The sequence below is a fragment of the Gossypium hirsutum genome, chromosome A04 (assembly GCF_007990345.1).
Source record: "Gossypium hirsutum isolate 1008001.06 chromosome A04, Gossypium_hirsutum_v2.1, whole genome shotgun sequence".
NCBI classification, from domain to species: Eukaryota; Viridiplantae; Streptophyta; class Magnoliopsida; order Malvales; family Malvaceae; genus Gossypium; species Gossypium hirsutum.
In genome coordinates, this window is record NC_053427.1 from 87838672 (window position 1) to 87860157 (window position 21486).

At 32.1% G+C, this 21486-nt stretch overlaps 2 protein-coding genes and 1 pseudogene across 2 annotated transcripts; all 3 read right to left on the reverse strand.

Moving 5' to 3' along the window:
* Positions 1-371: 371 nt before the first annotated feature.
* LOC107933344 (nucleobase-ascorbate transporter 7) lies at positions 372-4307 on the reverse strand. Its single transcript, XM_016865530.2, has 13 exons — positions 3938-4307; positions 3144-3241; positions 2693-2869; positions 2490-2590; positions 2230-2305; positions 2087-2146; positions 1816-2000; positions 1636-1732; positions 1467-1553; positions 1337-1395; positions 1168-1259; positions 851-1089; positions 372-767 (listed from the first exon to the last, which is right to left on the reverse strand). Exons 1-13 carry the CDS (start codon positions 4074-4076, stop codon positions 549-551), a joined length of 1629 nt encoding a protein of 542 aa, XP_016721019.2. The 5' UTR covers positions 4077-4307; the 3' UTR covers positions 372-548.
* Positions 4308-8887: 4580 nt separating this feature from the next.
* Positions 8888-10970, reverse strand: LOC107933341 (protein ALTERED XYLOGLUCAN 4-like; annotated as a pseudogene).
* Positions 10971-14040: 3070 nt separating this feature from the next.
* Positions 14041-18522, reverse strand: LOC107933333 (probable serine/threonine-protein kinase PBL28). Its single transcript, XM_016865520.2, has 7 exons — positions 17664-18522; positions 17386-17576; positions 17017-17215; positions 16257-16420; positions 15310-15414; positions 15047-15169; positions 14041-14605 (listed from the first exon to the last, which is right to left on the reverse strand). Exons 1-7 carry the CDS (start codon positions 17731-17733, stop codon positions 14378-14380), a joined length of 1080 nt encoding a protein of 359 aa, XP_016721009.1. The 5' UTR covers positions 17734-18522; the 3' UTR covers positions 14041-14377.
* Positions 18523-21486: the final 2964 nt, after the last annotated feature.

Below are 21486 nucleotides of genomic sequence, written 5' to 3' on the forward strand. Positions count from 1 at the left end.
AATATAAAATTTTATATATTTTTAGTTTCAAATAATATAAAAATTAACATTTTATTAAAAACTAAAAAATTATAAAATTACTTTTAAAATCATTGTTCAGGTTCAAAAGTATTTTGACAATCACTATTTGAGATTCATTTCTTTAGTGTAAAAATAATATTTTTTTTATAATTTTTAAATATTTTTTAATTTTTACCACATGGACTATCAATTACCACCATGTTATTAACCATTAATGTCATGATTACGTATTCTCTCATTTTGGCCCTAAACCCTGTATGATACACAAGTATAGTCATTTTTTCGTATTTTTCATATATTTAGAAGATGTTATTCTCATACCCCACTTTAAAAAAAATGAAAAATTCATATAAAATAACCAACAGTTCTGATTAGTGTAGACATGGACCATCCTAAATGTGTCGGACACAAATATGGAACAGTCTCGGGTCAAAAAAACTCAATGAACATTATATGTTTTTTTTCTGTTTTAGTTTGAGTTTAAAACTATGGTAAAAATGGACAAGTTAAAACCATGTCCTAAAATATCACACTGATGGGAAGAACTTGTTAAGATTAAAGGGCAATGAATAGAACTCTTCGCTTCTCGTATCTGTTTTGAACGATCGGAACTTGTCCCACCAGTGCATTCCGCGATCTTTCCTAGTAGCGTTATCCTTCCGGTGCAATGTAACGTCAAGGAACATTGCCAATAAACCAGCAACGAATACTTCCGACGAGAAAGGCACGTTGATCATGTCGTTGAACTGCAAAATAACAAGGGATTTAATGAGTTTGAAGATCATTAAATGGAGTCATCAAAAGGGTAAAATGAAAATGAGATAGTTACCCATCTGGCTCTGGTATGAACCGGACCGTAACTGTTAACAGCGGTGTACTCGTTGAAGTATTGTGGTATTGATAAACCCATGAAAACCGAGAAACCTAATATGAACTTTGTTCTGAAACTGTTTAGATTGCAGAACTGAAGTAACCCGAGACCGGCTGAACCCACATATGCAAAGAAAAGACAATATAAAGCTGCGATAATCGGGGCTGGAATCGAGGCGAATACAGCTCCGAATTTTCCTGATTTAGAATGTATGGGAAGTTATAAACACGTATGAAAGATAGGTGGATAGATGGTGTTCACCATTTGAAACTGACCAAGAATCGAGAAGAAGATCATGAACCCTGCAGATATTTGAACAACTCTTCGACTGCCAACACGAGTTAGTGCCAACAAACCGGCATTCTCACTGCATCGAATGCAAGTCGGTTAAACAGAAAGTATAAAATTCTTAATTTAGACAATCAATGCTCAAAAGAATCTTACGCCGAAACAGATGATCCATTCCCGGTTCCAAAAATCCCAGAAAAGAGAATGCCAACGCCCTACAATCGAAACAAAACATGACATTAGAAGCGGAATAAAACCGGCATCGGACGAACATAAAACATTTTACCTGCCAACCGATGCCACGGCTGAGAATAGAAGGGGGCAACGGAGTAGCACTTGCATATCTCGAAACCGCAATGAAGGTACCGGTAGACTGTTTAATCATAAAAAAGATCAGAGTAATAGCAAATATTTTAGGAAATTGATATTGAGATTACGAAAACGAAGAAACGAACCTCTACTAGAGCGACAAACGAGGCTGCCATCATAGCAAAAGATTCTCCGGCATCGAATGAAGGAGCTCCCCATTGAAACGGATATGGAACTCTTATCCTATCACCATTCAGTAATAATTTCATAATTGATAGGGTCCGTATCACCGTAAGATTATATTGCCTTGAGAAAAAAAGCCTTACCAAGGAGCAGCACCTATAATCCCGGCACGATCGGTTCGACAGCTTAATTGAGTTTTAGGTCCGGTGTTCTTATATGCCCCACCAACAGTGAGGAGGTGAGCATATATCCAAACAATCACGACTGAGAATATGACAGCAAAACGATCAAACACGTGCCGTTCCCCACGTACCATATGAGGTATATACTGCAATAAACTCATTGAAGTGTTCGTTACGATCCAACAAAATTATCGACCTATTTAGTGTCACTATTGCTGAGCATCGAAACTACCTGTGAGAAAATTAAGAGAAGGACGATCTGTGGCAACCCAATCTCTATACATTTCGCGAGCTACAAAAGAGGTGGACTGGACTTAAGAAAACAAGAAATCGAGCAAGCAATTTTACGGTGACATTGTAGAAGATGATACGTACTACGGGAAAACCGAGTTCATAGAGCCCAAAACCGGACATAGCAACTAACGGAACAGCAGACAACGGACTTAACAACCTGTATAAGCATCAAAAGGGTATAAAAACAAACAAACGAAGCTACCACAAGTCTCCAATCAAACACTAAATCGAACATGATTACTACAATCACACATATCGTTACCTTTCTTGTATCGAAAGGTAGCACAACAGAGCAGAATAGAAATTAGTTACTTAAACCACAAGCAATGCTTTTAGCTCACCTAGCAACATTACGCCAAAGGCCACTAAACCCGAGAACAATCTGAAGAGTCGAAGCAACAATAAGAGGACCTTGTATTCCACGCATTATTTTCTCGAATTTCTGCATATTCATCGATCAAAGCCGGTCCAATTCAGATTTTTTTCGGATTTACATTATATATAACACTACAAAAGCTATAGGATCATATTGAAAAAGGCAAACCTCTTCGGGATTCACAATATCACTATACCGGCCAGCCAAGATGATCGAGATTGTCGTTGGGACAAAAGTGTATGAACCTCCGATCACTGCCGGTAAACGGGTACCGAAAAACGTTTGAAACAACGTGTTCACACCAGCTACAAATAACAATGTTTGGATCATCTTGGCTTTCTCTTCCTAATACAATGAATCGTACACAATGGTGAAGCGCATAAGCACACAAAAAAGGGATAAACTGCACCCATGGTCACTAAACTATTAGTAAGTTTACGGTTTGGTCAATCTACTTCAAAAAATTACAAAATGGTCACTGAACTTAACAGCACCCTTTAATAGTTTAGTGACTTAAATAAAAGCATTCGATAGTTTAATAACCTTGGGTATAGTTCACTAAAAAAAACAAAACCAAAAACATGAAGAACACTAATTGAATGTAATAATAAAAACATACATTTCCACCTCCCATTTGTGGAACTAGAGATGTTGGTATAAGAACAGTTGTCCCAAGCATCACCAAGTAATGTTGAAAACCCAATAATATAGCCTCAGCTGCAATGATAGACCAACAAAAAGATATTTTGATTCAATTATAAGACTTGAATGTAAAAGCAATGTTGAAGAGATATTTTTTGTTCCTCAATGTCCGTTTTATGGTATATGAAAATTAATTATTTCGAAGTTTATGGTTATGGGCGAAACTAGAAAATTACTTTAGGAAGTTAGGGATTAATCATAAATTTTGAGAAGAAAAGTGTAATTTATCATGACAATAACTTGTAATTTTTTAAATTCTGAAAGGTCTACAAGGAATTTTACCATTTTGAGAGGCTAATGCCATCTCCTACTAAGTGTCTGTTTGCATAGAAAAAATTGAATTTTTTTTGTCAAAAGAATAATTTATTTTCACATTTAAAAACCGACATAACCATAGAATAATCAAATAGTGGCATGAACATTATATATCCCACATTCTCACATATATACGGATCAATTTTTAATAGTAAAAATTGACGAATATTGTCCATTTCTGAATAGAGGGAGCAAAATGAATACCACTTTTAGGCAAGTTCTCTATGATACTTTTATCGATAGCAACACATTGGGGTCATGTTACTTGTACATAAAACTAGCGAAACATGCAATGAAAAACAAAACCAGAAATGGAAAATGTAGATCATATAGATCAAACCATTCAAAAACAAGCTCAAACAATGAAGAACAAAAAACGAAAAAAAAAGAACTTACGCCAAGGAGGAGGACTAGTAATGCAATAAGCAATGTTAGGTAATTGATCCTTGACTGGATGTGGTTGTAGCTCTTCTTGCTTTGGTGGTGGCGCAGCTCCTCCTCCACCACCACCACCACCACCTCCTCCTCCGGCCATTACTTACAAACCTTATGAAAATCAAAACTTTATCAAACCCAAACTCTAAAAAAAAGACCCAAATCACCTAAACCACAAAAATGAAGGAAACAAGTAAAACCCAAAATCAAAATGAGAGGAACTATAAAAAGGTGATGACACAAACTAATGGGGGGAATGAGCTTAAACTTACACACCAATGAGAAAAAAAAAAGGAAGCAACTTGAGGGGGCAAAAAGAAAGAATTAAAAAAATAAGTGTAAAAAAGTGAAGTGTGAAGAGGAAAAAAGGGGCAAAAGGGCAAAAAATTCCTGTATGGTGTTTGAAGTTTGAACCAAAAGGATTTTCTTTTTTGAATTTCTAAACTTATTTTAATATTCACATACATACCTTTGTTTCTTCAATCACGTAAAGCTAAAGTTTTTGCAGTACATGAAGGAAAAAAAAAAAGAAAAAGAGCATCTGTCCACCGTCACCTTTACCAAAGTAAGCTTAAATTACTCTATCAATCATAGGTTAAATTCTGCTATTAGTCCTTGTATTTTGTTAAAATTTCAGTCCTCATTGATAACAGTTAAATTTATTAAATTATGGTATTTCCAAAATATGATACACAATCAGATTATCATATTTGTACTGCCTTATGTCAACTTATTATTTCTACATATTACTCAATAAAAATTTAATTAAAAAATTAACGATTATCATTTACGATTCATAATGATTTCACTTGAAGAATATAGATTAAATCTACAATTTTACGCATAGTACGTGACTCGTTTGGGTCATTATTAAAATTTGAGAATTACAAGGACTAAAATTGATCAAATTAAAGTATAAAGACTAAATCCATAACTTTTACAAAGTATAGAGACTAATAGCACAATTTAACCTTAATTATATATAATGTGAAAGAAGAAAAAGAAAGGGAAAATAGTATTAAAATTTGGGGAGCAAATCAAAATGAATAAAGCTAATTCTGAGCTTTCTGACCAAGTAAAGAAGAAAGCTTTTTTCTTTCCTTACACCAATGAAGCTTCATTTTTGTTTTTTCACCTTAGGTCCTTAAGTAATACTTAATATATATAATAATTACCCCTTTTTTTTCCTTAACCATGTCTGCAAATTCAACAATGGAATGCAGTTGTAAACTGTAAATATACCTTTCTGCTCTGAATATAAGCTATGGTGGATGGACAAATGGGTGATTAAGAAATGAGAATTAAATAGAAAAAGGTGATTGGGGAACTTTTTTTTTCAATTAATATTAGCATTAAATTTGGTCAGTTGCAGATTTCTGATGGCTTTTCTTTTTCTTTTTTGGGTACATTCAAGAAGATATTGTGGGCATGCATTGGTTGAGATTCAAGTAAATTATAGTTTATGTGGGAAAAAAATAGTAAATTAAAAGATTTTTGAGAAATAAAATAAATAACTTTGAATTGTTGCTACTATGGTAAAGATCAAAAGTGTTTTAAGTATTTAGATTCGAATTTCATCATTTTTTTTATACATAGTGAAATATAGTACGTTCTTTCAAAAATGTTTTGTATAATGTTTTTGTAAGTGTATCAACATTTTGAGCAACAATAGAAATGGGAGTGACATTTGATTTTTTTCAATGAACATAATGACGAATGAAATGTAAATTCACCTCAAGATGCTTTCATTTTTGTTATGTGAAATCGGATGTTGACTATGAAATGCTGTTGAGTAGCGAAAGTTTGAGTTCTTTTACTAGATTCATAACCTAAAGAGTTTCAGAGGCAATAGTTGCGGCCGCTCGATGTTTAGCTTCAGTGGAGGAGTAAATAATGGTAGATTGGCTTTTTGAGGATCAATGTCGTACTACGATTAGTGTGATCATGAGCTTAGTTGATGTTTGAGTACATATAAAGATTTGGATCCGTATGGTGAGTGAACTGAAGGCCATAGCTGGAGGTTTGTTTCAAGTAACAAAGAATGCGTTTCACCGCTTTCCAGACGAAAAAAATTAGTTTGTATTTTGGGTAGGAGACAACTTCATTGTTGATAGTAATAGTATTTTGTGGTAGGTCAAAAGTGCCATCAATAAAATGCATGAGAACTTTCAACTTGAGCAGTGTAACTATCCAATATCTAGTGGTATTGAAAAAACCTTATTTTGGAATTGAATTGCTAACACGAAATGATTAATTTTGGAAGTGGAAATTTATATATTGTTTATGATAGTGATAGGTTAAATTATTTAGTTCTATTGATAATTTTAGTATAGGGACTAAATTATAAAAACGTAATTGTTATTAATTTTTTTATTTAAGAAATAAAAAGGGACTTAGTTAGAAATTAAGTTAGGGACTATAGAATAATTAGACCAACTCACTTTTGGGTTAGTGGAATGAAATTACTATTAATATGGTTGTAATATATATGTAATAGTGTATTATTAATAGATTAAATTTGCCATTAATCATTTCATTAAGCTAAGTGTATATATATTATAATATGTCGATTGAGTATTAACTCAGTTGGTATAGACATTATTGTCAATATAAGAAGATGTAAGTTCAAATACGATGAAGCACATTGTCTTTTTATTTAAGAACTGGAGAGGGATAACTACACTCATAAGAATGTTGGGTTTAAAGGTTAATATTCTTACAAGCTTTTATGCTTAAGATTTTAGTGAAAAGTTGAAAGCTATCAGAAAAGCATGTTGTGAATTGATAAATAGATATTCCTATACTATATTTATTAAGTCGAATCTAAATCCGATTGGATAGCTAGTGAAAGATAAGTGTTTTGAACATTAGAGTAGTAAAGGATTAAATTGAATTAAATGCAGTCATGTTTGATTTCATTGATTTGTGTTGAATTATGTGATTAATGACATTTTCGTAATTGTATTTGTTAGAATTTGTGTGACTTGAATCGCGTTACTTGTTGAATAAATAAATACAGTGACAAAATAAGAAGATTTATGGGGGCGAGAGACCAAGGGCTGTACCATGCTGCACAAATAGAATCCGTATAGAATTACACTTCTTCTATTTGATTTTGATTAGAATAGGTTTTTTCAACCCTTAAATAAATGTAGTCGAAACTCCTTTTGTATTTCCAACATTAGTCAATTTATTCTTCTCTACCCGTGGGTTTTTTTTCCTTAAAAGGATTTACACGTAAAATCTATGTATTATTATTTTTCTTATTTTGCAATCATTCTATTGCCATTATCGATGTTTACCATAAAAATATTACCGAAACGTCAAAAGTGAAAAGAAAAGAAAAGAAAAATCAAACATTGTTTAGATTTTGCGGTTTGTGCTTCTAGAATTCAATTTCAATTTGCTTCCATAGACTAATTAATCATTAATCAATATGACTATGCATCGAAGTAACAATACCTTTCCATATAAACTTTGAATAACAGGCTCAATAGGTAATATTTGGAAAATGTGATAAATATTCGAAATTGAGTTTGCCATGTATATAAATGTTGAGGCATTGGCAATTATGATTGAAATTCTTAATTAAATGAGATAATTTAAGTTACTTTGACAACGTAACGTGACATCACGTATTCAGATCTTGGAATAAAATCGGGTATGAAGTGTTACAAACAGTCAAATTGAAAAAAATTGTTAGTCTGTAAATTTTGTTAATATTTAATCTAACATAATTATATTTATAACTTTGACTTTTCGAATCAAATTCAAAACAAATAAATTAATATTTTAATTTTGGATCCAACCAAAGTAAAATTATAATAAGAATATTAGAACAGATGGCAACCCCGCCCGATGTCTATTAAAGTGAAGATAGCCTCACATTTATAATATTCGCATGCATGTTATGAGGTTAATTATTAAATATTAAAGTGAAATGCCCATTTTTAATTTAAAATTCGGATTGCATGCTGATTTTGATTTGATGAGTTGGAAAGAACCAGGGCGAAGCCAGAGAAAGCCACAAGGGATTTTTTAATTAAATTCTAAATTTTCATAAATAAAATTACAGTAAAAGTAATATAAACAACTTTATATTAAGAATTAGATTATATTTTATTCATTTTATTCAAAAAAATATTACACGTTAAATCAAATAATAAACTGGTCTTTTCTGTTAAAAATTTTACTCGTTTCTACTATTAAAATCTAGTATGACTGACAGAATATTCAGAGAAGTAGTGTTGACATTCAAATACCAATTTTTCATAGTAGAAATGAATAAATTTTTTAATAGAAAGACTCATTTACTCTTTAATCTAACATACATAAACTAATTTGTTAGAGAAAACAAAATATAATCCGACTCTTAATATAAAGATCTTTATAGTACTTTTACAGTAAAATTACAAAGCAACAAGTGAAACTAATTAGTTTAGAAGTCCCCCAAAAAAACTAGTTCGTTTGGAGAGCATTGCATCCGATCATTGAAAATATAATCCGTTATAGTATGCTTAATAATCCAATTCGCCAGAGGCGAAGTTAGAATTTTTTTTTTTGGAGATACAGAATGAAATTATAGATTTTAATAAGAATTAAAAAGTATTTTTACCATTATATTAATTAATATATTTATACTAAAATCATATATATTTGGGAGCCTTGACCCCTTTGGTTAAGTAGAAAATTTTTTCTTCAGCCCCTCAAACATTTTATTTAAGTCCTCTAGTTCTTAATTGAATGACATTTTTTTTTATTTTTGGCCTCCCAAAAATAATAATAATGCAATTTAATCCGTTTTAGCTTTAGCCCCGCTAGAAACTTTTAACTTTAGCCCTTGAAAAGTTTATAATTTTATCTCGACCCTAAGTAAATTTTTTGGCTTCACCCCTACACATATATCCCTAGTACATGCAAATATATATATATAAATTCAACATACTTTTAACACATTAACAAATACCAATATTACAAAAACATATACCAAACACTCAATGCTATGAAATCAACAAGTAAAATTTTATAAATTTCTCTGCATAAACCCTCACAGAACATAATCAAACTCCCTACACCAAAATGGTACTCAAGATTCAAGCCTAACACAAACTTCTCTCTCACACACACACACAATTTCCCAATGAAGCGTGACCTATAAAACAAATAAAATAACTGCAAATGATCTTTAAAATTCCTCTATACATTTCACACTTACAACATTTACATCCCCACAACGCTGAAACCGAAGACCTAGCGATATATGGTATGGTTATGGTATTAGCCTCACTCCTCTCCTTGATTGACTATTCCATCTCCGAATAACTTTTAACATTATTTGATTCCAAGTATCTATAGGACCTGGTAGACACCAATGGATGCAGTCGTTCTGAACTTGGTCGTGAACCCCGTTAGCAAACGGAAATGGATACATGTATGGCCCCGGATGACCATCGGGCCTAAGTAAAGACAATTTGGTTACATCCAATGTCTCTAATCTCAACCTACCTTTAAACTTCTTAGCATTTAGCTTTGCAGTTTCCATTTCTTCAACTTCAACAGCTCTCATCTCTGCATCCATCCCTTCAACCCTTTTCTCTCCTTTCCTATAAGGTTTTGTCCTCGGACACGCACCAAACTTATCCCATTGGCCTTCAAAATGCGAAGGTGAAAACGTGGTGAGGAATACATCAATCCCATCACCATTATCAGCCCCTTTCCTTTCAATTATGGTCTTAAGAGCGGTCTTTATAGCCTTCCTCATCACACCATAAAACCCTATCTCACTATGGTTTAGTCCATTACAGTAATGGCAACATAATACTGAACCACTCTCGTAATAAACAGCTGGATGAAGAAACCAATGACCTATTGATAATACAATCATATCTATATGAACCAAATCAGCTCCCCACCTCTCATCAACACTATCCACATACACTTCATTATGATTTGGACCAGTTTTTGATTTCTCAACACCCCTAAATAGAAATGGTGACCAATAAACTGATACAACAATTTTATGAGAATAAAATGCCATCTACGGAACTTGTTATCTGCCCCACTTGTGTAAACCAAGTTAGGCTTAGAGACAGTAGCTAACATGCAAAGAAGTGATTCCAATTGGTTCCTAGCCATTGAATCACCAACAAAAGCTATATGCTTGTTTCTAAGTAAGCGCAAGAAATTGTTGGGATCAAACCTTGGAAGCCTACATTTCCTTGGTTTCCATCTCCAATAAAGATAACCCAAGTCAGGTCTGCCATGTAAGATGCAATTTTGACCTTCTTTGATTGTACCACAGGTTGTGCCATTGTATAAAGGCCCATCCCTGTCATGCACCCATTTGCCATTGCTGTAGTTACATGGATTTTCATAAACATTCCCCTCTGCGGCAAATAAACAAACACATGTGAGCAACAATAAACACACCTAATCCAATACCGAAAACCCAAAAAAACAAATGAATGACATTGACAGTGTACCTTTGGAGAAAGATACAGGAGATTGGTTAACGGAAGATGAGAAAGGGTGAAAATTCAATCGAAAGAGAGCTATGAGAAGAAGAGCAAAAAGGGCATAAGGGGCATAAACAGAACAAGGCAAAAAGAGCTTCTTGTTTAAAGAATAAGAGTTAGAATGGCCTTTGAGTGGACTTGTAACCCCCATAGCTCAACTGGTTTTAAGCTCTCAGCTTGTTTTGGCACTTTGGGTCAGATTTACTTCCCTTAAAACACTATATAAAGTCCTCAAATTGTGTTCTTCAACAAGAACCAAAATGGGTTCTACAAAAAACGTTGGAACTTTTTTGGGTCAAAAAAATGAAAACATGAAAAAAAGGAATCTAATTTATGAATTTTGAAGACTGGGGCAAAAAGGCAACAAATCTATAGGAAGAATTCAAAATTGTTGTAATAAACAACAATTGTCTTGACCAAATTAAAACAGGTGCCACTCTCTTAAGCCTTTAACTCCATTTCCATGACTGTTTCTTTGCTTTCTGCCTTACGTGCCTGCTGCTTAGTAAGCACTTAATGGCATACATGTCTATAAAAAAGTTAAATATCACTATTAGTCCTTATACTATACATAAATTATGTATTTAGTGTATATATTTTTATATATTACTTACAAAAAAATAGACTTAACGACTCTCATTTTGAGTCAAAATAAAAATTTTGAAATTTGAAAAATATAGAGATTGATAATGATTCAATTAGAGAAAATAAACTAAATCTATAATTTTGTGCATAGTACAAGAGTAATACCAGAATTTAACCAAATGAATTTAATTGTGGTTACTTAGGTTGAGACCGAAATTTCAAAATTTAGAAAATTTAAAAATTAAAATTGAGAAATTAAAAAAATAGGAGGACTAAATTTACATCTTTAAATTTTTAACTTAACTCCTATTCAAAATTCTTAATGTTAGAATTGTGTGACCCAAATTCTAAGAGATTGCTTGCAAGTCAAGTTAAACAAAAATATATTTTCTTTCTAGAAGATTTAGTATTTATTAGTATAATATATTTAGCATTTATTAGTATAGTTTATTTGACTTACTAATTTAGCCTATAAATAGGCTCCTTTACAATCTTAGAATAGAGAGACACCCATTAGATTAGAACTCATAACACATTCAGAGAATTTTATGTTTACGTTTGAGGGTTCTTTGTTTTACGGGTTTTCGAGGTTTAGTTTTTATCTCCATCTTTTGTACTCTTCATTCTTTTGCCATTATAGTAAAATTATCTTTGCCCGTGGTTTTTTATCCTCTTTTGAGGGGTTTTTCCACGTTAAATTTGTGTGTTCATCTTCTCAATTTCTTCTACTATTTTTACTTGTTCGTTGCTTAATCGGGACGATCCTAATAAGTGGTATCAGAGCTAATTTAACTTTCATAGATCAGCCCGTTCAGAGATGGCAGCAACAAGGTTTGAAATTGAGAAGTTCGATGGTGAGACAAATTTCAACCTGTGGCAAGTTCGGATGATGGCAATTCTAGTTCAAAATGGCTTGAAAAAGGTTGTTACAGGGAAAAAGCCTGAGAATCTAAATCAAACAGAATGGGAAGAGCTTGATGAAAAGGCCTTGTCTGCAATCCAGTTGTGCCTCGCGAATACAGTATTGCAGGAGGTATTGATGGAGAAGACCTCATTCGCCTTGTGGAAAAGGTTAGAAACTCTTTATGCGACTAAGTCTCTGGCTAACCGTTTAGTGTTGAAACAACGTCTATTTACGTTTCGCATGAACGAATGTGAGCTTCTTAAAGATCACATCAGTCAATTCATTACTCTTTTAAATGATTTAAAGAACGTTGAGGTTCATATTGACGATGAAGATCAAGCTATGCTATTATTGTGCTCTTTACCCTCTTCATACAAGTCTTTCAGGGAGACCCTGATTTATGGCAAAGACAAACTCTCGTTCGAAGATGTGAAAGGTCATTTGTTGAGTAGAGACAAACTCGACAATGAGTTTGATTTGAATAGCAAAGCAGATAGACAAGCTTCCGTTTTGGTAGCATCAAAGAAACGAGACAAAAGGTGTCGCTATTGCAAAAAGTTAGGTCACGTCAAAGCAGATTGTTTTAAACTGCGAAATAAAAGAGCTGCTGAGAGTAACGAGAAAGATGTAGCTGGTGCTAATTTGGTCGATGAAGGCGGTGATGATTTCTTGTTAGTGTCAATGAGCGATAACTCCAAGCTTACGTCTGAGTGGATCCTAGATTCAGGATGTTCTTTCCACATATGTCCCAATAGAGAATGGTTCTCCACATACAGTTCAGTTGAAGGTGGAGTTGTGCACATGGGAAACGATTCATCTAGTAAAATAATCGGTATTGGTACTGTTAAAATTAGGATACACGATGGGACGATTAGGACACTCTCAGATGTCAGGTATGTACCTGATTTACGAAAGAATCTCATCTCCTTGAGTATTTTAGACTTGAAAGGATGCAGAATCAACATCGAGTCGAGCGACATTAAAGTATCTCGTGGAGCTCTCGTTTTGTTAAAAGGTAAAAGAACCGGCAGTCTTTATATTCTGGAAGGTTTTACAGTGACCGGTGAAATCGGACGTCCCTCGTCCGTTACGGAGTCAAAGTCAACTCATTTGAAGCGGAGGCAACTTGGTCATAGGAGGGAAAAAGGTATGACCGTTTCCTTGAAGAGAGGTTCTCTTTTGGATGCAGGTTTTGAAAAGTTAGGGCACTGTATTCGTGAAAATCAGACCCGAGTTAGTTTTGATTTGGCAGTGCACAAGTCGAAGGCTAGAAGTCTTCCAGCTTCTAAGCATAGATTCGACTCAGTTAATTCCCTGCATAGTTCAAGATAGGCCCGTGGTGGGTTTTGGCAAAGATGGCATTGAAAGAATTTGTGTCAAGGTGGAGATTGTTAGAATTGTATGACCCAAATTCTAAGAGATTGCTTGCAAGTCAAGTTAAACAAAAATATATTTTCTTTCTAGAAGATTTAGTATTTATTAGTATAATATATTTAGCATTTATTAGTATAGTTTATTTGACTTACTAATTTAGCCTATAAATAGGCTCCTTTACAATCTTAGAATAGAGAGACACCCATTAGATTAAAACTCATAACACATTCAGAGAATTTTGTGTTTACGTTTGAGGGTTCTTTGTTTTACGGGTTTTCGGGGTTTAGTTTTTATCTCCATCTTTTGTACTCTTCATTCTTTTGCCATTATAGTAAAATTATCTTTGCCCGTGGTTTTTTATCCTCTTTTGAGGGGTTTTTCCACGTTAAATTTGTGTGTTCATCTTCTCAATTTCTTCTACTATTTTTACTTGTTCGTTGCTTAATCGGGACGATCCTAACACTTAACTACGCCATCAATCATTAATGAGCTTATAATATTTTATTTATTTTTTTACTTTCTTTCATATGAAATAAAAGGATAATATATTTCAGCGCATTCGAACTTACATCTCCTTGCACCAGCAATAATGCCGATGCCAATTATGCTAAGACTCAATCGGTAATAAACTTATAATCTTTTATGATTTTTAGGCATTTATTGGTGAAAGGAATTAAAGAGCAAAAGAGAGCAATTTGTTCACAATTTTATTTATATTTCACAATATTGTATACAAATTATCAATGCATGCATTTGGCTCCAATATGCAAAACATTGACAAACAAACAAGTGATGCTAGACTACAATTAAACATATTAAAATATTTTATCACTTAGTGAACAATCTCGAACAAAATTAGATGTCTACAGATCCTACACGGATATCTTTCGATACCAAATTGGCACAGTGATAATGCATTTTTTTTTTTGCTCATAATTCTTTAAACTTTGTATCATATATATATATGATACAATTTCAGTGCTGTTAAAAACAACTTTGTATTTTCTCCATTCTTTAAACTCTTTACCGCATCCTAAAACCCATGCCTAGGCCTTTTGCATTTGTGCAGAAAATAAGTTGGAGTTCTCTCACACATTCCGGCATTGACGGCCGCTCTCCGCTCTCAACACGGACACAACGGGATGCCAAGTTCGCGAACATAGCTATAGATTCAATGGTGTATGAACTCTGAGCCATATCTGGATCGATCACTTTACGTAGCTTCTTTCGATCATTCAGTATATGCCTAACCTGAAATATGTATCACCAACTTATTATCCTGTTTGCATTCTGAGTTACTCAAACCCAACCATAGGGTCGGATGGTAATGGGAGCCCGGGGACCTTGGCTCCCAAATTTTTGGAAATTTTCATTAGGTGTTTAAATTTTTTGAAAATTCTCATTATGTCCTCAAAAATTTTTTAAAAATTGATTAGATCCCTTATTTTTAAAAAATTCATTAAACCCCTTAAAAATTTTTGGAAAAAAATTTTAATTTGCCCCCAAAATTTATTACCAAGATTCACCACCAATTGATATGGCTAAGACGGATATGTTCAATTATTTTTTTTTAATGTATTTAGAGAGTTTTGGATCGTCATATATTCATATTAACTAAATATGTATTAAACATGAGTGTCAGACATGAATAGATTTTTTTTTGAAAAAAATGAAGAAGTAACATTTACGAACTTGGAGTACAAGGTTTTGATCATTTGGTCCTTGGTTTATGTCAACAGCTCTGCGTCCCGTTAAAAGCTCCAAAAGAACCACTCCGAATGCATAAACATCACTGCGTAAAGTTAGTTTACCCGTCTGTCATCAAAAAAAAAAAAGCAAAATTCGTGAGCACTCCATTTTATGGTTCATGAATATTCTTTTTGAGGTTCGTGATTATCACTTTTAATTTTTGTTAGTTAAAAAAAGGGAAAATTAAGTATAAAAAGGAAGCATACTGATGTATATTCAGGATCAAAGTAACCAAATGTTCCAAGAACTCTGGCTGTCACATAAATGTCATGACCCTCTGGCATCAATTTGGCCAGTCCAAAATCAGATATCTGTAGGAAACAATGGCAAAGTTGGGGGTCAGTTACAACTTGTTCAAGGGTAGAGTTATCTGTCTAAGCTTAAAATTTTGTATGTTATTTAAGAAAGTTTAGACAGAAATACTAGATTTAAAAAATAAACTTTTGGCAAAAATAATTAAGCTTGTTTGAAATATGAGTAAGACTTGGACTTTAATATTCAAAGCTTAATCCTGACTCGTTTTTTAACTTTGTAATCAATGGCAAAACATTTCATTAAGTTTTGAAGGGTCTAATGGAAATTTTAAAAAATTTTGGGAGGTTTAATTAAATATTTTTTAAAACTTTGGGGGGTCAATAAAATTTTAAAATTTTGAGAGGATTAATGAAAATTTCCAAAAATTTTAGAGAGCTTAATTAATTTTTTTTAAAATTTTAAAGGCATAATGGAAATTTTCAAAATTTAGGATGCCAAAGTCTATGGTTGGTTTTTTCTTCATTTATTTTATGTTTATGTAATTTGTATTATATGAAAAATAAATATGTTATAATATAATGTAAATTAAAAAAAATGTGTTAAGTAATTTATGTTTAGAAATTTAGAAAAGAAAAAAAAATTTAATTGTAGTAAAAATGTTTGTATATATAAGTACTAATCATTAAATAAAAATAATATTTTTTAAAATTAATACAGGTAAATCTAAAAATAAACTTTAGGTTAACAATTTACAAATCTGAACATATTTCGATAAAAATTAAAATTTATATTTCAAGTTAAACTAACTTAAATAATTATATATGACATTGATAGTCCGGCTCGAATCCAATCCGATATTACCTATGAAAGCTTATATCCACCGATATCATACTCTTACCTTGGCTTCAAAGTTGGCATTGAGAAGGATATTGGTGGACTTGAAATCTCTATGAACAATTGAAATTCCAACGGCAGAGCTTGAATGGAGGTAAGCAAGCCCCCTAGCTGCACCAAGTGCCACTTTCAACCTTGAAGGCCAATCCATTTTTGTTTCGCCAATACCTGTTGTTGTTACGGTTAAAATTGTTTTCGAAAAAAGTACTCAATAAATAACTTTCCGATTTACTTCCGTAAATACTTTTTAATCAATCAAAGTACTTATCAAGTTTCTATATTATAAAGATTAGTTTAATTCAATCTTTTTATTATTAAATAGATCAATTTATTCTCCGTATTAATAAAAAAAATTGAATATGACTAAATTTTAACGGAACAACGAATCTTAACTCTATTAAAATTTATCATTATTTGATTCTTTTTTACTAATACATGAACTAACTTTATTCATTTTAATTATATAGAGACTAATTTAAACTAATTCTTATAATACAGGAACTTGTCAAACCCAAAATCATTTTCAGCCTAATCTGACTTATGTTCATAATATTTAAAAATGTTTATATATTTTATAATTAACCTTAGGATGGGTTTGAACGGGCGGTGCGTTTAGCTTATTTTCTATTTAATCTTATAGTATCGTTATAGTATTTAATCTCACTGTCACCGCTATTTTTATACTAACCACGAGTAAACGCACCGTGTCCATCCAACTCTCTTAATTTTTTTTAAAAAAAATTATTATTTAAATCGAAACCCACCATTTAAATGATCTTGCAAGTTCCCTTTTTGCATGTATTCATAGACTAAGAACCGATGCTTCCCATCAGCACAATAACCAATCAAAGACACCAAATTTGGATGGTCGAGTCGGCTTAAGATATCCACTTCCACACGAAATTCACGTTCTCCTTCTGCTTCTTTGAATGCTGGAAGGTCCATTTTTTTTATTGCAACAACCTATAAACAATACACACAAAAAGAGCAAATTTTGTTTATTTAACGAGTAGGGGTGAGTGTTTAATCAAATTGAGTCGAACTGAATGAAAAAATTTCAAATTAATCGAGTTGATTTGTCTTGAAATAACGAATTGGAATTTGCCACTGAAACCAAGATCATAAAAATATACCTCTCCTGATCTAAGAGTGCCCTTATAAACTCGACCAAACCCTCCTTTCCCAAGCAGATTCTCATCACTGAAACAACCCGTTGCTTCCTCCATCTCCTTCAGAGTAAAAACCGATGATCCATGGCGTCTTTTCATCGGCCTCGATGCATGATTTTCATCAATTTGCCAACACTCAACTGGTTTATAAACCCCTGTGAACAAAAAAAAAAAGTAGGTAAGCAAAAAAATACATATAAAAATCTAATTATATCATAGTTCAAGGACAAAAAATAACATACATGGGTCAGTATGATCCTGGGATTTGCTTCTTCGACGCTTATTCCAAGCTGAAACTAAACCAAAAGGCATTGTTTTTGTAATTTCGATGATTTGAGTTTTCTGTTTTTTCGTTTATATTACATGAACAGACAATTTGTCGAACAGTTGATGTGCATAACAATAATAATGATGAAGAACAGAATAAAACGGATTAAAAAAAATAGCTTAAAGATTGAGAAAATATTAAGAGATGGCAATGGGTTCTTATGGATGTTTAAAGATGAGGCTATAGATATTTGAAGAATCTCTTGAAAGAGTACGTATTGAGCAAGTGAGGTTTAGTTTTAGAAAATACTCAAACAACAACAGGAGGGATGTGCTTGAAGGAAAAGAAAAAGGGTGATGGAATGTGTGAAAAATAAAAAGAGGTTGGTATTTGCTTTGGCTTACCTAATTTTGATTACAACCCATAATTTTAAATATGGTATTGTCACGAATCAACTAATTTCTCGAAGTGTCTCGTGAATGTATAATTTAAAATTATTCTCTTGAGTATTATAGGGCTTAGTTTAGATGGACGATGCGTTTACTTTCAATAAGATTAAAAACGATAGTGATGGTGAAATTAATTACTATAATCACGAGGTAAAGATTCCACCGCACCACAGTCACCACCCTTCCAAAGAAGGCCCAAGTCTCTTAAGGTGCAAAGGTAAAAATAAGTTTGAAGGGACCTAAATTGAGTTATAAATTTTTTAGGAGTAAAAGACAACTTTACTATTGTACTAATTTATAATTTCATAATTTTTAAAATAATTTAAAAGCAATTTTATCATTTAGAGAGGTCTAAGTCCATTACCTACCTGTTAGATTCGCCATTGTTGCCAGTATAAGGTTTTGCTCTTTTATGCTACATACCTGTCTTTTAGGTAAGGAGGAGCCTTTGCCTCAAAATTTGTTAATTACATTTTAGATCTTCAAAAGTTTATAATTTAACTTTAGCTCCTTTAAGAAATGATAAATTTATAATTTAATCTCTCTTGAAATTGTAAACTTCTAAGTTAATATGATGATAAATTTATATTCTGACATCTTTAAAATTTTATAATTTAATTCTAACAATTTTGAAAAAAACAATATATGATTTGGATCATAGGCACAAGTCAAAATTATCTTCTTAAGACACTCACAAATCCTTCGATATTTTCTTTTTAAACTTCAAACTTTATCTTTACATATTCAAACTCATATCTTTAACACATAAAAGAATGCACTTTACAAAATGATTATCGATTAATCCATATGAAGCTAGCAAAAACTTGATGGACCTCTGGGTATTCAAAGAAAACGATTTATTTTTTGAATAATCTCATTATAGGTTCTGATCATATCTGCTCTATTTGACATAATGCCTAGAACTACCGATAGCCCCTCTCTAACCCATAAATAGGAGGATAATGCGCTTCAGCGCACTCAAACCCATGCCCATTTCAATCGAGCTAAGACTCAATCGACTCAAATAAAACGATTTTAGAATATGACAAAAGGTCTCATTACTCGAATCATACCATATATAAGTACACAATATAATAAAATTACATGAATGTATCAAATTTTATGTATTATTTTACTCGTCTTTCGAATTTTAATATACCGTAAACACGATTATAACACAAAGATTACACAATAAGTGGGTGGTGTTTTTTTTTTTTCTTTAAGGTGATTGAGATTTGAGAGTTGCCGTTGATAGGGTGCTTTCATTCACTTTCTTTTGGTGCTAAAGCTTTATGATTATTTATTTTGAAATATGCTATTGTTGTCATGAAAATGACCAGAGATTGGTCTCTAATTATTTCATGTTAACCCCAAATTTGGAACTTAAAAGATACCAATGAAATTCTTTCATCAAAATATAGCAGTCCAATTTTTCTATTAATCCCTATATTTTATGTAATTTGTGGATTTGGTCATTGTTTTATGAATTAGTTAATTTTAGTCCAAATTCAAATTGTAGCAATTAAATCCAATCAGTTAAGATTTGTTGTTAGTCTTGTATTATATATAAAATTATGTATGAGTAATATGTTAAACTAATAAGCTGACATGATATTACACGTGTGAAAATTATACTATAATTGCATAATTTAACCAAAAATAGATAATAAAAAAAGGGTTTTTTTTTCCTACAAATTCTCTCAAATTGTGACAAATTATCTCTTTATAATGTTGCTTTATACTATAAAATTATCTAAGTATAAATTAAAATTAAGAAATTAATTAAATACAAATTAAATCGTAAAAAGAAGTGACCTAATGGCATTAATTTATATGACGGGTTACCTTAAAATAACGACTAATTGGCTGCTAATTATTATTATCCTCAAATAAAACCAAAGACTTCAAAATTAATGGCGTAGATTACAAATTGCTATCATGTTTACCATTATTGACCCGTTATTTGTTTATGTGATTAGAACCGACCCGATTCTCTTTACTTCAGTAGTGATCACCTGCATGAGTTTGCACGTGGTAGGTTCGCATCATTAAGTAATCGAACCTATGCTTAGGGAACACGTGTTAACCTTAAAATAAGGTATGTGTTGGCATGCATGGGGTCTACTTAAGACGTCATATCTAGGGACTGTATCATATAAATAGGAAAATTAGCCTCTTTGAAGGATATGCTCACAAAAACACTAAACACAAATCAAATAAAAGAAAAACACATACACGAATATTTCAACCTTTTGCATCAATTTTCTATATTTACAAAAGAAATATATCAAATTAATTGACTGAACTACAAACGGAGTGAAAAAATACTTATATTTTAAGTCTTTAATTTATACCAATCCCGAATTTAATCCCTGAATAATTCTTACCCTTTATCAATTGCAAATTTAACGATGTTGGTAAGGTTGCTCAACGTAAAATCCAAAAACTAGTGTGCTCGACAACATAACATTCTAATATTAGAACTACTCATAATTGAGATACCCTTTGGTGAGCTGGAATACTGAAGAACACTAGCATACATCCGACATCTTTGGTGAATTTACTTGAAGGGACCATTACTTCGTTTTCAGTCAATCCTTCGAATTTGGACAATTCCTCGAACAAGGTTTCATATGTTTGAACGACCATTGCTTTGGTCACGATGTTCTTGCTTAGATTGTTGAGTGGGGACTCTAACCTATATCACTAGGCACTCCTACTATCCTAATAAGGTCTTCCTCCTCTTTCTAGTCTCGTTTACAGATTTTGACATGGTAGAGTTACCACTGTCAACAACTTCCGGAGAATCCAAGTACTCGTAGATATCTTCACCTTTTCCTTCATCTTGAACTTTAAAATCAAATTTTGGACACATATTTCACATCTTGAAGATATTTACTACATGATTTTAGCTAGAAAAAGAAAATTAATCATTATTTTCATAATATAATTATTGAAATTTTAATATTACGATGAAATTCATTAAATATTTATTTACTATAATTAATCATTACAAAATACTATTTGACTAATAACTAGAATTATTTGAAGTTAGACTAGAATAAATAGACGAAAGACATATACATCAAAATAGAATTTAGACTAAAAACCCGTACATAATTTATAATAAATGAGACTCGAACTTATAAACATGATTAATTGATCCCACAATGCTAAAAAAAACGTATACCCTTACTCGTCAAAGTAATTAAATTCTTGCAAATGTTCAAAGTCTCAATGATGTTTGAGCCAGACTAACGAGTCGGATCAAAAACCGATTCAAGTACCGATTGACCCGAGCTTTTATCTTTTATCTTTTTAATTATTTTTTAATCTAACTAGTCTGAT